General features: G+C 44.4%; 1 protein-coding gene and 1 pseudogene across 1 annotated transcript; both read right to left on the reverse strand.

The window, feature by feature from the left end:
- Nucleotides 1-20: 20 nt before the first annotated feature.
- F2RL1 (F2R like trypsin receptor 1) lies at nt 21-14,400 on the reverse strand. Its single transcript, XM_045848318.1, has 2 exons — nt 14,039-14,400; nt 21-3,069 (listed from the first exon to the last, which is right to left on the reverse strand). Exons 1-2 carry the CDS (start codon nt 14,118-14,120, stop codon nt 1,955-1,957), a joined length of 1,197 nt encoding a protein of 398 aa, XP_045704274.1. The 5' UTR covers nt 14,121-14,400; the 3' UTR covers nt 21-1,954.
- On the reverse strand, nt 5,655-7,864 carry LOC123824896 (annotated as a pseudogene).
- Nucleotides 14,401-14,600: the final 200 nt, after the last annotated feature.

Raw genomic sequence — 14,600 nt, forward strand, 5'->3', positions numbered from 1 at the left:
AATGCTACGTAACACATGAGTGCACAGATGTGCCGAACGTTTAATGCTAATAACTCAGTGAGAAAGATCTTATTATTGTCATTTTACAAATGAGGAAACTGAGGCATCTAAGTTAACAAGACAAAGAAACAATGGAGTCAGAATGCAGCCTTGCCCAGCAGCTCAGAACTTGCACTCTCAGCCACTAACTAAGCTGTACTGCTTTAAAACAAATTAAAAGAATGAGGGTTTCTTTTTTTTTTCCCAACAGATTGGTAAAGTTTAAAAAAAAAATGGATACATCAAATGTAGATGAGCTTTTCAGGAAACAGTTGCAAATGCACTTTTTGGTAGAAATATAAATTACTCAAGGCAAGAGTTACCAAAATTTAAAATTTTAAGTAGGTATCTAATTTCCACCTGGCCATTCCACTTCCCGGAACTCGGCCTGCAGGAGCGCTCACAGAGAGTGCACGCAGGCGTTCAGTGCAGCCCCGTTTTAATGGGGGGTGGGAGCCACAGGAAGGGAAATGACTAGATACATCCCAATATACTCAAAATATTAGACAGTCTGTATCTTTTAAAAATGAAGATCAACCTCCAGATGCAGACATGGAAAGAATTCTGAAATGTAAGTACATGAAAAACAAGTATAACAGCAGTATGTACAGTATGGCCCTACTTATGTAAAAATAAGGAGTGAGCATTACATCATTTCTTCTTAGAAGAATAACATTGCTTCCTTTTTAAAAATTCCTTCCCTCAAACAGATATACATACATACACACACTCACAATTCAGAAAGACATTGTAAAAAAAAGTCATATTGTTTATAAATCATGCAATAAAATAATTATTTCAAAATGTCACAAATACAAGTTGTATCGTCAGTTTGCAGTCAAGTACCTCTTAGATATTTTACTGCAAATCACATGTATTTTAGTGTTTTTTTTTCCAAAAAGATGTGGTTCACATCCAGTAAGTTCCTATTTGATAAACAGAGGAACAAAACTGACAATAAATAATTTCTTAAAATACTAAGTGGTAAATTCTATTTCTAGTTGCGAAACTCAGGCTATCTGAAGACTTCACTGAAGTCAGTAAAAAGTTACATAAAATTTGTATTTTCATGTTTAAAATCCACACTGTATTTTCCTCAGAGTGATAACGATACATATGAAAGTTCAAGATCAATAAAGAAATTGAAAGACCCAGTAAGTCAACAAACCGATTTCATTAAAAGCTGAACATAAAAGAGACACAAAACATTCTGTTTGCTTCTCTTTTTAAAAGTGGAAGCAGAGCCACACCAGTGGCTCACAAACCCGGTATACGCGAGCCTCACCCAGAGGCTCGTTTTAGAAGGCAGGCTCCTGGGCCCTGTTCCCAGACTCTGAGCTCTCACCCCCGAGTCTGACGAAACTGCATTTTCAAACAAGACCTCCCATGATTCCGATGAGTTGGCACAAGAACCCCACTGACCATTTAAATTCTGCTCTCCAATCCTGACTCGACGCCATTGGTTGAAAGCCTGACTCAGGGCAGCTCATTCATCTCTTCTGTCCTTATCTGTCAAGTCAGTCAATTGGACTGGTCATCGCTGAGGGCCCTGAAGCCCTAACAAGACTGTTATTAAGCCCAAACGTACAAGAAAGGTAGTTCCAGCTGAGAAGTTAGGCTTCAAGCCAAGACCAGTTCTTGCAAGTCACAGGGTTTCTGATTTTGGGGTTGTTTTTGTTTTTGCCACCTTCTAAAAAGTCTGCTTCTATAAATTCCATTTCTAGGAGCATCTGAGTAAAGGAATTAATTTGGCAGATTTTCCTCATGCAAACAGGGAAGCTTCCAGCAATCCTGAGGTGCTGCATAAACATGGTATGTGAAAAGAGCCACTTGGTTAGGAAACAACAGAAACATCTCCATAACATCAAGCAAGCTCCAATTCTTCCTGTGAAACCCACCAGAGGATCTGCAATACTCAGTAGGAGGTTTTAATGGTGGTTGAACTTGAAGAATAAGAGCTGGATTTCCTGGAGAATTTCTTTGACGTGAGGGATACTTGCATCCGCTTTACTGTACGGACGCTTCGACAAAGAAGAGCATTCTTTGCATGATTCCTAAAGTCTTCTGAAACAAAGTAATAGACGAAGGGGTCGATGCAGCTGTTGAGGGTGGAGAGGCAGAGGGCTACGAGGTACAGGGCGTAGACGTGGCTCTGGCCCCAGTGTTTGATCATGAAATAATGCACCACGAGCAGAAGGTTACTAGGGGTGAAGCAGATCAGGTACATGACCAGGACAGTGACAATAAGTTTGATGGCTCTCTTCCTCTTCTTTCCTGAGTTTTCATCAATGGCCGAAGACTGAAGTGTTCTGATCATCAGCACATATGCAGAAGCCATGAGGATGGCTGGGAACAGAAAGACTCCAATGGCCAGAGAGAGGAAATAATTGAACATGTCCCCCACCAACACCTCCTTCGGTAAAACATCATGACAGGTGGTGATGTTAAGGGCTGGAATGTAAGTGGTCTGCTTCACGACATACAAGGGGATGGTAGCCAGCAGAATCAGCAGCCATATTCCCAGGGAGATACCGATGGCAATGTTTGCATTCTTCCTGGTGTGCACCATGGGGTTCACAATGACCCAGTACCTCTGCACGCTGAGGCAGGTCATGAACAGAATGGAGCAATACATGTTGCCATAGAAAAAACCAATGAGTACCTTGCAAAGAGACTCCCCATAAATCCAGTTGTTGCCATGTATGTGATAGGCAATCTTCAAAGGTAACCAGATGATAGAGAGGAGGTCTGCCAAGGCCAGACAGGCCATGTAAACCACAGCGGGGTGCCTCTTCTTTGTGCGGAAAAGAAAGACCCACAGGGCCATGCCATTACTCGGCAAACCAACCACAAACACAACCAGGTAGACGACTGGAAGAAAGACGGTGGTCAGTTTCCCAGTGAGGAGGGAGGCAGAAAACTCGTCCACAGAAAAGCTCTGCTCCACTGTAACTTCCGTCCCAGAGATATGAGATGGGCCATTGACCTTGTTACCAATGAGACTTCTTCCTTTAGTGGATCTATTGACTCCTGTACAAGAAAGGCAAGGCAGACAAGGGTCATTACTGAAACCAGTGTTCCCGCAGCAATGCTCAAAAGTCCAAGTGAAAACACTTCAGTTTAGACGAAGACAGAAGGAATACACGGAATGCTTACCCAACCAGGACTTTCCTCCGGTGATTGGATTAGTGGGATTCCTGCTGCCCCTGGTTTTTGTTCCCCTGTTTTGTTTTTCAGTAGTTTTTATTTTTTTTAATCAGAGGGTTGTGGAGTATGCATAGAATACAACATTGATTTCTATGAATCTCAATAAAACTGACTGTATTCAATTTATTTTTACAAAGTGTCTATACTCATTAATTCCTAATTCTTCTTACAACAGCCATCTCACACTGGCTGAGATGGGGTCCAGCCTGGCCCATCAGTTATTCCTTATCCCAAAACCCAACCCAGGGAGATCCCGGGAGATCCCCAGAAGCACAAGGGACATTCTTTCTCCAGCCACTGGGACATCCTCAGCCACAGCAGGGATGCCTCCACTTCAGTGTGGGCCTCCTGGAGACCTTCCCAAATCCGTGTTCTGACTTTCAAGTACGTAAACGTGGCAAGCTTTAACAACTCACACTCTCATCCCCATTATTATGAGTTAAACTTTAGAAACCATAAATAAATGAATGGTGTATTCAGCCTACAACCTGCCCCAACTAAGTGTTCCTGGACCTGCAGAAGAAAATGAGGGACAGTTTGAGGACACTGAAGAATCTCATTTTCATTCTGGGGAAGAGCAGGCCTTCCACCATGCGGAGAAAACAGGGCAAAGTATACCACGGTACTCCAGGGAGGGTGTTAAACCTGCTCCTGAGTTTATCTGCTAGTTTTCCTGCGTAGTCACCACTTTCCCTTGTCTAGCTCCACACCTGTGTTCAGCGGGATGAGTGGTTGGCCTGGGTGCAGGGTTAGAAGGTATGGAGACCAATACTTCACTTTTTACTTAGTGTAGAAGGTTGAAAGGTGGCCCCTAAGAGGTATGTTCATGTCCTAATCCCTGGAATTTGTGATCACTACATTATTTAGAAAGAGGGTTTTTGTAGATGTAAGGAAGGATCTTAATAAAATAACCCTGGATTATCCAGGCGGGCCCTAAATCCAGCGGCAAGTGTCTCTGTAAAAGAAAGACAGAGGAGAGAGGAAAGGGGGTGTGAAAAGGGAGGCGGAGATCAAGCAATGCTGAGAAATAAGCCAACAGCCGCCAGAAGCTAGAGGAGGCAAGGGACCGTCCTCCCCTCAGAGCCTTCCGAGAGACAGCACCTCGATTTCAAACTTCTGGCCCCCACAACTGCGACAGAGTCAGGTTCTGTTGTGGAAGCCACCACTTTCTGGTAGTTTGTGATAGCACAGGAACTAATCCATTTAGCACAGACCTACATCTTGTTCCTACTTCGTTTATAATTTTTAAAAGGACATAAATTATTTTAAATAAAAATAATAATCTTACATATTGCAGTGCTGTTCATACACTTGACTATAACTCATAGTAAGAAACATACTGTGCATGGTGACCTAGTTCCAATACAAATATCCAAAATAGAAAGATAAGTTTCACAGCCCTGGCTGGCGTAGCTCAGTGGATTGAGCACGGGCTGGGAACCAAAGTGTCCCAGGTTCGATTCCCAGCCAGGGTACATTCCTGGGTTGCAGGCCATAACCCCCAGCAACCACACATTGATGCCCTCTCTCTCTCTCTCTCTCTCTCTCTCTCTCTCTCTTTCTCCCTCCCTCCCTCCCCTCTCTAAAAATAAATAAATAAAATCTTAAAAAAAACAATTTGCAAAAAAAAATTCATACAATAAAAAGAAAGATAAGTTTCACAAAATAACGATTATGCAGGAAACACTCCGATACTTTCTATTGTGCTCTATTCCATTCTTATAAAAAGCCAGTCACCATCCTCTGCATTGATTTCATGAACCACTTACACATTTTTCAAAACCAGGTAACAGAGTGACTAGTTCTGATGTGCTCCAAGGGAACAGTACCAATGTATTTAACAGATGGGTGAGGTGTCTATGGAACTTGCCCCCCAGTCCCAAAATGGTAAGGGTCCCTGTATAAGGTTGTAAGCTTCTCTAATTCTAGGGCTGTGTTATAATTCCTTTATGGTCCCCACAGCCCTTGGCACAGCCCTGAGTATAGATGCTCCACACACCTGTGATGGATGGAAAGGCTCAGCGAGGCGCACCAATGAAGACAGAAGGGAGATCTGAGAGGCACAGCTCTCTGCCCACTTCTCTAGGTCCCTGGCCTGGTCAAAACCACACAGACACCAGCAGGCGGTGACAGGAGCACAGCTCGACAAAATAAACTAGCTGACTACCAGTAAACACTAACTTTTTAAAAAAGATTTTGTCTGTTTGTTTTTAGAGAAAGGGGGAGGGAGGAAAGAAAATCAATCAGTTGCCTCTCCAGGACCAAACCCGCAACCCAGGCCCGAGAACCAGGGGGCCTTTCACTCCGCTGACCACACCCAGTGAACTGAACCACAGTGCTCTGGGCAATGCTAACTTTTTTTTTTTTTCAAGATTTCAGCTTTTTATTGAACTTGTTACAAAAGAGCTTTAGTCAAAAAGACCATAGCCTGTATCATCATTAGACTCCTCAAATTCTTCTTTCTTTGTTGCCACTTTCTTCTCAATGGGGTGGAGGAGCAGTGGCAGAGTCAGACCTCCTGCTGGGGCCGGTCCACCAGCCCCTGCTTTGCAGGTTAGGCTCCTAATGTTGACATTGGCCAGAGCCTTTGCAAACAAGCCTGGCCAGGACCGTAGATCTTATCCTCTGTCACTGTCACCTCATCCTCCAGTAGGATAAGGGCCAAGTAGACGCAGGTGAGCTCTGAGGCAGAGGTCGTGGTGTGGGCAAGCACTGCAGGATGCAGGATTAGTCGCCAGATGCAGTGAGGGCCTCGCCCAGTATGGCCTTAGCTTCTTCGGAAGGACCAAGCACCTTACTGGCAGCTAGGAAAAAGAAGAGCGCTAACGCTTAATAAGGGCTCAACTCTCATCACGTGTCCAGCATTGCTTTCAACACTTGACATGCATTAACTTATTTCACTTTCACAACCTTACAGTGTAGGGCAGGGGTGTCAAACTCATTTTCCCCAGGGGCCACATCAGCCTCAAGGTTGCTTTCAAAGGGCAACCTTGTTGCTTTTTGGATGTAATTTTGGGATTATATAAATGTAACTACTCCTTAACTAGGGGCAAGAAGCTCTATGTTTGGCCCTTTGAATGCAATTGCGAGGCTGATGTGGTCCCCAGTGAAAATGAGTTTGACTCCCCTGGTGTAGGCATTCTTAGTAGATCCTCATTTTATAGATGTAGAATCTGAAGCATAAAGAAACTGAGTAACTTTCCCAAGGTGAAACAGTTGTTAGGCAGGAGAGTCAGGATTCGACCCCAGGCAGTCCACTTCTAGAATCCGTGGTTCTAACCTGTATACCACACTGCCCCTCTGAGGTCCCGAGGTGAGGTCACATGATGGCGTCCATGGAGACCGGCCCAACCTGTGCTGACTCCACACGTCTTCTCAAACCAAAAATTCTAAGTGTAAAGGTTTACCAGTTAAAAACCACCCTCTTTAAGTAAGCCCCTCCCCTCCAATAACTTACATATTCATTTGTATTAATATCAACAAGTTCTAGAAGGCTCTCAGAGGTTAAGAGAATCCTGTATATTTTCCATCCATCTCCAGATCGCTTACCAGATCTCTGGAGAGGGCTGTGGCGAGGCTGGTGACTGTGAGTAGTGTGTTGGTGTTTTGAGAAACTTGGCACTTGAAGAGCTAGGACATCCCTAGAAATCACCCACCAGAGACCAACTCAATGAGTTAGCCTGCATTTCTGCAGGGCACAGAGCCAACAAGATTTTAAAATTATCAAAAGGAAAACCCATTTTTCTCCCTTCAGTATGTCTATTTTAAAAGTTATACAACTTGCTTTATAAAATGAAGGAAAATCCCGGCATTGATTGTTCAGTTACTGACGTCACAAAAAATAACAACCAGATGTGCCCCGAGGGAAGCGGCACCTGTGAAATAACCTTGCAAAAACGCCAAAACAACAAAGGCTAAATTTGATCCAGCACCTCTAACCCCATTTTAACAGAAATAAAGGGGACAATGGGACAGATGAGATAATACCACAAGAATGTACCCAACAAAATCCAGACTGTGGAACCTGCTACAGGATAAAGGACCTGGTTTCTTCCAAACAAATTACAAGGCAAAAATAAAATAAGAGAAAGAGATGTGGAAGTAAACTTGTAGATTAAAAGATTTAAAGGAGCCCTGGCTGGTGTAGCTCAGTGGATTGAGCGCGGGCTGCGAACCAAAGTGTCCCAGGTTCGATTCCCAGTCAGGGCACATGCCTGGGTTGCAGGCCACGGCCCCCAGCAACCGCACATTGATGTTTCTCTCTCTCTCTTTCTCCCTCTCTTCCCTCTCTAAAAATAAATAAATAAATAAATAAAAATCTTAAAAAAAAGATTTAAAGGACATATAACTTTACGTAATACATAGACCTTATTTGGATCTTGGTTCAAACAAGCTATTAAATTATGTTTATGACATTTACAGCCAACTAGAAATTTGAACATTGATTAGACATTTGACTATATTATTCTTAGTGGTTATGTTTGAAAAAGAAATCCCCATCTTTTCTGATTACACACTGACATATTTTAAGATTAAATTAGACCTGGGTTTATTTCAGAATCACACAGCGATTGGAACATGCAGGAATGTGAAACAGGACAGCTGCCATGGAGAACATGCTGTCGGCTCCTCAGACAGTCAAACACAGACTGCCATGGAACCCAGCAACTCCCGCTCCGCAGAGTGCACCCAGGACAAGTGAAAACACACGTCCACGCAAACACTTGTGCGTAACTGTTCACAGCAGCACTACTCCTAACAGCCAAAGAGGTAACAACTCAAGTGACAATCAACAAATGGGTGGATAAACAAAATGTAGCATACGCGTAAAGTGGAGCCTTATTTTACAATAAAAAGAAGCACTGATACCTGCTACCACACAGAGGAGATTAAGAAAAGATTATGAGAAGTGAAAAAAAGCCAGTTACAAAGGAACACGTATTATATGATTTCATTTATATTAAATGTCCTGAATAGGCCAGTACATAGGCAGAAAGTAGATTAGTGGTTGCCAGGGGGCGGGGAACGGGGCGATTAGAGGTTCCGGACGAGGGGATGGGTGCTCAGGGAGGGCAATAAGAGTGTTCTAAAGCTGCCCTGATTATCAGTGTGGCTCAGTTGGTGTCGCCACTTCAATGCTCTGTCAAGGCACATGCCTGGGTTGCAGGTTCAGTCCTCAGTTGGGGCATGTGCACGAGACGGCCTATCAAGATTTCTTTCTCACATCGATGTTTCTCTCTCCCTCCCTTCCTCTTGCTCTAGAATCAATAAAAATAAATTTCTTTAAAAAAATGATGGTCCCATATGATTGTAATAGAGCAGGAAATTTCCTACACCTAGTGACGTCACAGTGCAAGGCATCGCTCGCACGTCTGTGGTGACGCTGGTGTAAGCAAACCTCCTGCACTGCCAGTTGTACAAAAGTACAGCACACAGAATGATGCACGCTACCTACTGCTTGATAAAGCTAATAAATGATTGTTACTAGTTTACCCATTTAATATACTACACTTTTTGTAATTTTAGAGCATATTCTACTAATCAAAAAGTTTGCTGTGAAACAGCATGCTGTTACACCAGCAGCAGCCTTATAACATTTTGTTTACTGCACCTCTTAATTGCATCATTTTCTCTTGTGCCTGATTTAATCTCATGTTGTTTTGTATAGTAATGTGCTGTACAGGCTTATAGCCTAGGAACAACAGGCTGTATCAGATAGCCTAGGTGTGTAACAGGCTAGGCCATCTAGGTTTATATAAATACCCTCTGTGATGTTTGAACATTGACATAATGGCCCAGCAACACATTTCTCAGCAAGTCACCCCATTATTAAATGGTGACTGTAGTTCAATAAATTATGACCTTTATACAGTGAATATTCCCCCTATAAACGTACAGAGAGCCGCCACTGCTGTGTTTCCTTGAGCACCTGTGTCTGGACATTTGTCCCTGCCAGTGGTGGCTGCATTGCTTTCTGGGAGAAATGTGGAATCGGCGGCTGTGGCCTCAGGGCTGGGAAGCACCCGGCTGTCCGTGGAGGTAGGGGAGCCCAGCGGAGCAGGAGCTCGGCCAGTACAGCATGATCAGTTGGACTGACGAATGCCACTGCAGGGTCTGCAGGCCATTATGTTTCGCAAGCCACGGAGCACAAGGAGCCTTGAGTCAAACAAAATCTGCCTTCAGTGGTGGCTACTACAGAGATGGGTCTGAACCCGCTGTGACAAAACAGCAAGCAGCACTAACACTAGGTGTAAACTCTACTGTCAATAAAGGAAAAATAAGAGATGCACATCAATGAACTATGCTTTTAAATTATCTGTACAAGGGAGGATCTCCTTATAGAACAGCCAAAATCAATGAAGCTAAAGATTTACAAGAATGTCAAGCAAAAAAAAATGAAGTAAGTGTATGATGAAATTTAAGTTATTAGTTTATGATTATAAGCACCAGTTTTTTAAATAATAAAATGCCTCTAAGCTATAAATTTAAAAAATAATTTAGCACAAACTAAATCAAAGCCTTGACATAGGTTTCCTGTTTAAATGAGATTACAGAATATTTGGAGATTCATGCTCAGTAATCATGGATAAATACATACCATTTAAATGGGAATGTTATTCATTACTCATGCAGCAAATAATTTGGTACCTACTTCAAGGCAAAGTCAACATGACAATCTCTGCTTTGGGAAACCATAACCTAATGGGAGACTGATAAATTGGTAATTAAAGTACAGTGTGATAAATATTATGTTGGAATTAGTCCAGATTCATCTCACTGGGAAGAAAGGCCATCAAGACAGAAAGCTAACTGGCTCAGTTGCTTGGAACCTTGAATTTAAAAGTGAATTTAGCTCCTGAAACACCAATTCAAAAGAACTCATGCACCCATATGTTCATAGTGGCACTATTTACAATAGCCATGTATTGGAAACAACCTAAGTGCCCATCAATAGATGAGTGGATTATTTACATAATGGAATACTACACAGCAAGGAAAAAAGGAATTCCTACCCTTTGCAACCACAGGGATAGAAGTGAAGGCTATTATGCTAAGTGAAATAAGGCAGATGGTGAAAGACAAATACCATATGATCTCACTTGTAAGAGGAATCTAATGAACAAAATAAACTGAACAAGCAAAACAGAACCAGAGCATGGAAACAGAAACAGACCAACAGCTGCCAGAGGAAAGGGGGGAGGGAAGGTGTGATAGAAAGAAGGGAAAGGTATTAGTCAAAGAACACGTATGAAAGACCTGTGCTCAAGGACAATGGTGTGGGGATGGAGTGTAGGGGGGAAGGCAGGATAGAGGAGGGCAAAGGGAGAAAAATTGGGAAAACTGTAACAGAATAAACAAGAACAATAAAAACACAAAAAATGAATTTAGCCTCAACTTTGACCTAAGAAATTGATCTAGGTATGTATATCACACTGACATAATTCAGACTTATAAATTAAAAACGTTATTTAAAAAAATTATGCACCCTGGCTGGTGTGACTCACTGGATTGAGTGCCAGTCTGTGGACTGAAATGTTGGAGGTTTGAGTCCTCATCAGGGGACATGTGGGCTGTGGACCAGCTCCTTAGTCGGGGGCGTGCAAGAGACACCAATCGATGTTTCTCTCCCTCTCTTTCTCCCTCCTTTCCCCTCTCTCTAAAAATACATAATTTTTTAAAAAAGCATTGGACAGGTGTCTACACACTGACCACAGATAGACTTATTAGGTTAAATAAATTAAAGGACAGCATGTATATCATCTTTGTATTGTTACAAAATATCTATTTGTGCACAGAGAAGTCTGTGAAAAAAGGAGAAATTTGGGGATTTTCACTTTTTTTAAACCTTCTGATTTGTATAATTTTGAAAAATGTGTATAAAACTTAACTTTCCAAGCACTGTTTTTGGTTATTTTAAGCACTCCTCACTGAACCACGTATAAAGCGGGTACTTTATTGGTGTTAACCCTCCTCTTGTATTTTTTCCCTCTTATCTGTTTACCCCAAATCTTTTGTTTCCAAACTTTGGGAGCAGAGACTGAAAAATAAAAAGCTTGGGCTGCCGAGTACCCCTTCCTAGGTAGGTAGGTACACTTTAGTAAATTCTTATGTGTTCTCTCAGGATGAGCTCTTTTCATCTCAACACCTGCCCAGCTAATAAAACCTTAAAAAAGTCAAACACCGACTTCACTAAAACATCACCTATCAAGGTTAATTACTAACTGCAAAGGCAAGCCAAGAAATCAACACAAATTTAAAATCCCATCTTCATGTTCATTATAACGTTCTCTCTTATTACAATACATTGGGAATACCCCATGTGTCTAGCAACAGAGGGCCAATTTAAAAAGTATGATACAAAAATTCTCCATTTTAGAGCCCTTAAAATGTTCTATAATTACGAACATGCTACTGATGTTTATATAATCCCAGACTTGTACAAAAAGATTTTTGTGCAAGAATACAGATTTGTTGCATAGATGCTTGAAAGCATGGGAAGGGATGTATACCAAAATGTGGGCAGTGGTTACTTGGATACTGAAGGTGACCTAACTGAATTCTTCCTTTTATCTCCTCATTTTCACTCTACAGAGGTAACATATTACATGTATCATTAAAAATCAATAAAAAAAGAGAACAGAAGTTTCAGTCTCCAAAAGAACAATAGAATGACTATCATAGGGAACCTCCCAGGCTTGTGATATGGCGGAGAGCAGTGAGTGCCTGAAAGAAGCTGATTTAAATGCCCAACAGCAATCAGCCCGCCAGGTCACTCTGGGCAAGTCCCTTCACTTCGTTCTTCATTCACTATTTACTGAGGTCCTTTATTTAGGTAATGACTGTGCTGGACCATGGCAATGGAGACGACGAGAGGGTCCCCGGCCTCCACGAGTTCACAATCCAGTGTAATCCAAATTAAACGTATTTACACAAATAATTATCAATTACTGTTGTGATAGGAAAGAAATCAAAGCCTGGTGGAGTGTTTTCCTTGCACCCACTCCCACATCCCCCCTCTCTAGCCAGCGGCCTGCATCTGTAAACAGCAATGTTGTATTCTAGGCTGAGTTTCCTGCCGTGAGGCAGTCTTTTTGGGTAAGGCCTTTGGGAGGAAAATCCAGGCTGTTATTTGTCCTGCAGCAAACTGAGGCACACGCAGAAGGGTCACCTAAAAGGGGCTGAGCAAAGGCATGGGCTGAGGGGCAGGAAAACATTGGCAATACTGTTTCTTAATCAAAATCAATTCGTTTTCAAGTTGGGAGGAAAGTTACCCTACAACGGAATAAAATATGCAGAGGAAAAAGAAAACACCCAAAGTGCAATATTAAATAGTTCTGGTTAACAAGTAACTTGATTTTTTTGTTCTTGTTCAACTAAGTTCACCTTATGCTCCAGAAATCCCCCAGTCCCAGCCCAGACACCTCGTACACAAGAACAAACGGAATCGCAGGCTGGCTTCCTATAGGACGAGTCTGAATCATGAAAGCACTGAATCACCTGCACCCACACATTTTCCCAAAATGTTTGCACATTCTACATTTAGCTCCTGAATTTTAAGTTTCTCGCTTTAAAAGATAAAGGTAAGTGGAGAAGTGTTCCTCATTTTCAATACTTCTGAAAATAAATAAATTGTGACCATAAAATGTGTATAGCGGTGCAGTTTTCAAGCATACACCATAATGTGCTTTTCTCTAACTCCAGAGGTAAAAGAATCACCTTCCTCAATCTAATTCGAATCCAGTGATCTGTTCTTTTACAGTCTCTTTATGAAAAGGATAAAAGTGAGAAACTGCCTTCTACAGCAGGTCTGCAAATTTCCCAGGGGAATAAAAACCTCCCATTGAAGGCTCCCGGGCCAGCCCGGAGCAGCGGGGGTCGGTTAGCCCCACACTAGCGCGTTCTCAGCACCCCCCACCCCCACATTCTCAGAGGCCTGCTGCGCCCGGGAGATTCCACCCCCAGCAGGACAACTGGAGCTCACCCAAGGCAGCACGCCCGCGTGCTGATCCGCAGCCGCGAAAAATGTGGCGCCCGAGTACCACCCTAGTCGGCTCTCGGGCCGTTCGGCTCCTGGGGCTGGCAGCCTCCAACCCGGGTGGCAGCCAGTGTAAGCTCGGTGTGGCATGCAAGGGCCGCAAAGCCAAGGCCCCGAGGTCCCTTGGCCGAATAAAGGCAAGGTTCAAGGAGTTTCATTCGTAAATCTGCGTGACACCCAACTGGCTCTACAAACTTGAAAGTGAGCGGTGGTTACGCGGGGAACCCGCGGGGTCGGGCCCTGACTTCCACATCCAGAGCAGCTGCGGGCCCCGGTGGGTCTGAACGCCGATCCCAAAGAAGGAGCTCCAAAGGCTGACGGAGTTGGGGGGAAAAAAAAAAAGTGAAGTAGAAGGTTCTAGGCCGCGGATCCCACTCACTCCACCCCACTCTGGGCCACCAACTCGCTAACTCCAGGGGTCCCATGGGACCAGCCAGGAGAAAGTCGCCAGGGAGTACGGAAATCTCCTTAATGACTTAGTGTTTGCAAAGAAGCCAACCCAGGGGAAGGGAGGCTGAGCCCTCCGGGTACCCTTTAGACTCGAGCACTCCATTCCCTTTCCTCTCCGGGTGGTCCCATTCGGCTGCGCTCGGGGCACTGGGACCCCCGGTCAAAGCCACCGAGACGAAGCTGCGGGATGCAGGGGAGGTGGTTGGCGTCACCCCTCGCGCATCTGACCCGCTTCCAAAACCTGCCCACGGTGTCCCGGACCCCAGCTCCTTAGCGGCAGGAGCCCTCCTCGGCCAAGTTGCCCACCTGGGATGGTGTGATTGCAGGAGACAGAGGCCGCCAGCAGGATGGTGCCCCCCAGCAGCCACACCGCGTTCGGCCTTCGCATCCTTCCACCGGTCCCGTCGCCCAGCGAGCGGGGAATTCGCCGCCACTGACTCGAAACTCAGACCGCCACTCGCCGCTCGGAGAGAAAGCCGCCCTCTCACCTGCCTCTAATTGTAGCCTCTGCGCTCCTCCCCAGAGCTGCGGAGTTTCAGTGAAACCTTAGCGCTCGCAGCACCTGAGGGAAGCCACGCCCCTTGGTCCGGCCCCTGCGTTCGTCCGGCGCCCGGGCACCGCCTCCAACCACCTGGCTCCGCCCTTACCCCCAACCTGTTGCACCCTTCCAACCCCACGCCCCCGCGCGCCCGGGAGCGCTCCTGGTTCCAGGTGCTCCAGCCGCAGTGCCTTGACTGCCCGAGGCGCCAAGACCAGGTCGACGGAGTGAGGTGGCCTTATTGGAATGCAAATGACAGGAACCCTAGGACAGAGGGTTCCTCCAGGCCTGGGCAACGCCCAGAACTGCCTTTAACCTTTAATTACTCCT

Source organism: Phyllostomus hastatus, unplaced genomic scaffold (assembly GCF_019186645.2).
Source record: "Phyllostomus hastatus isolate PE091 unplaced genomic scaffold, TTU_PhHast_1.1 phas_contig_58, whole genome shotgun sequence".
NCBI lineage: Eukaryota > Metazoa > Chordata > Mammalia > Chiroptera > Phyllostomidae > Phyllostomus > Phyllostomus hastatus.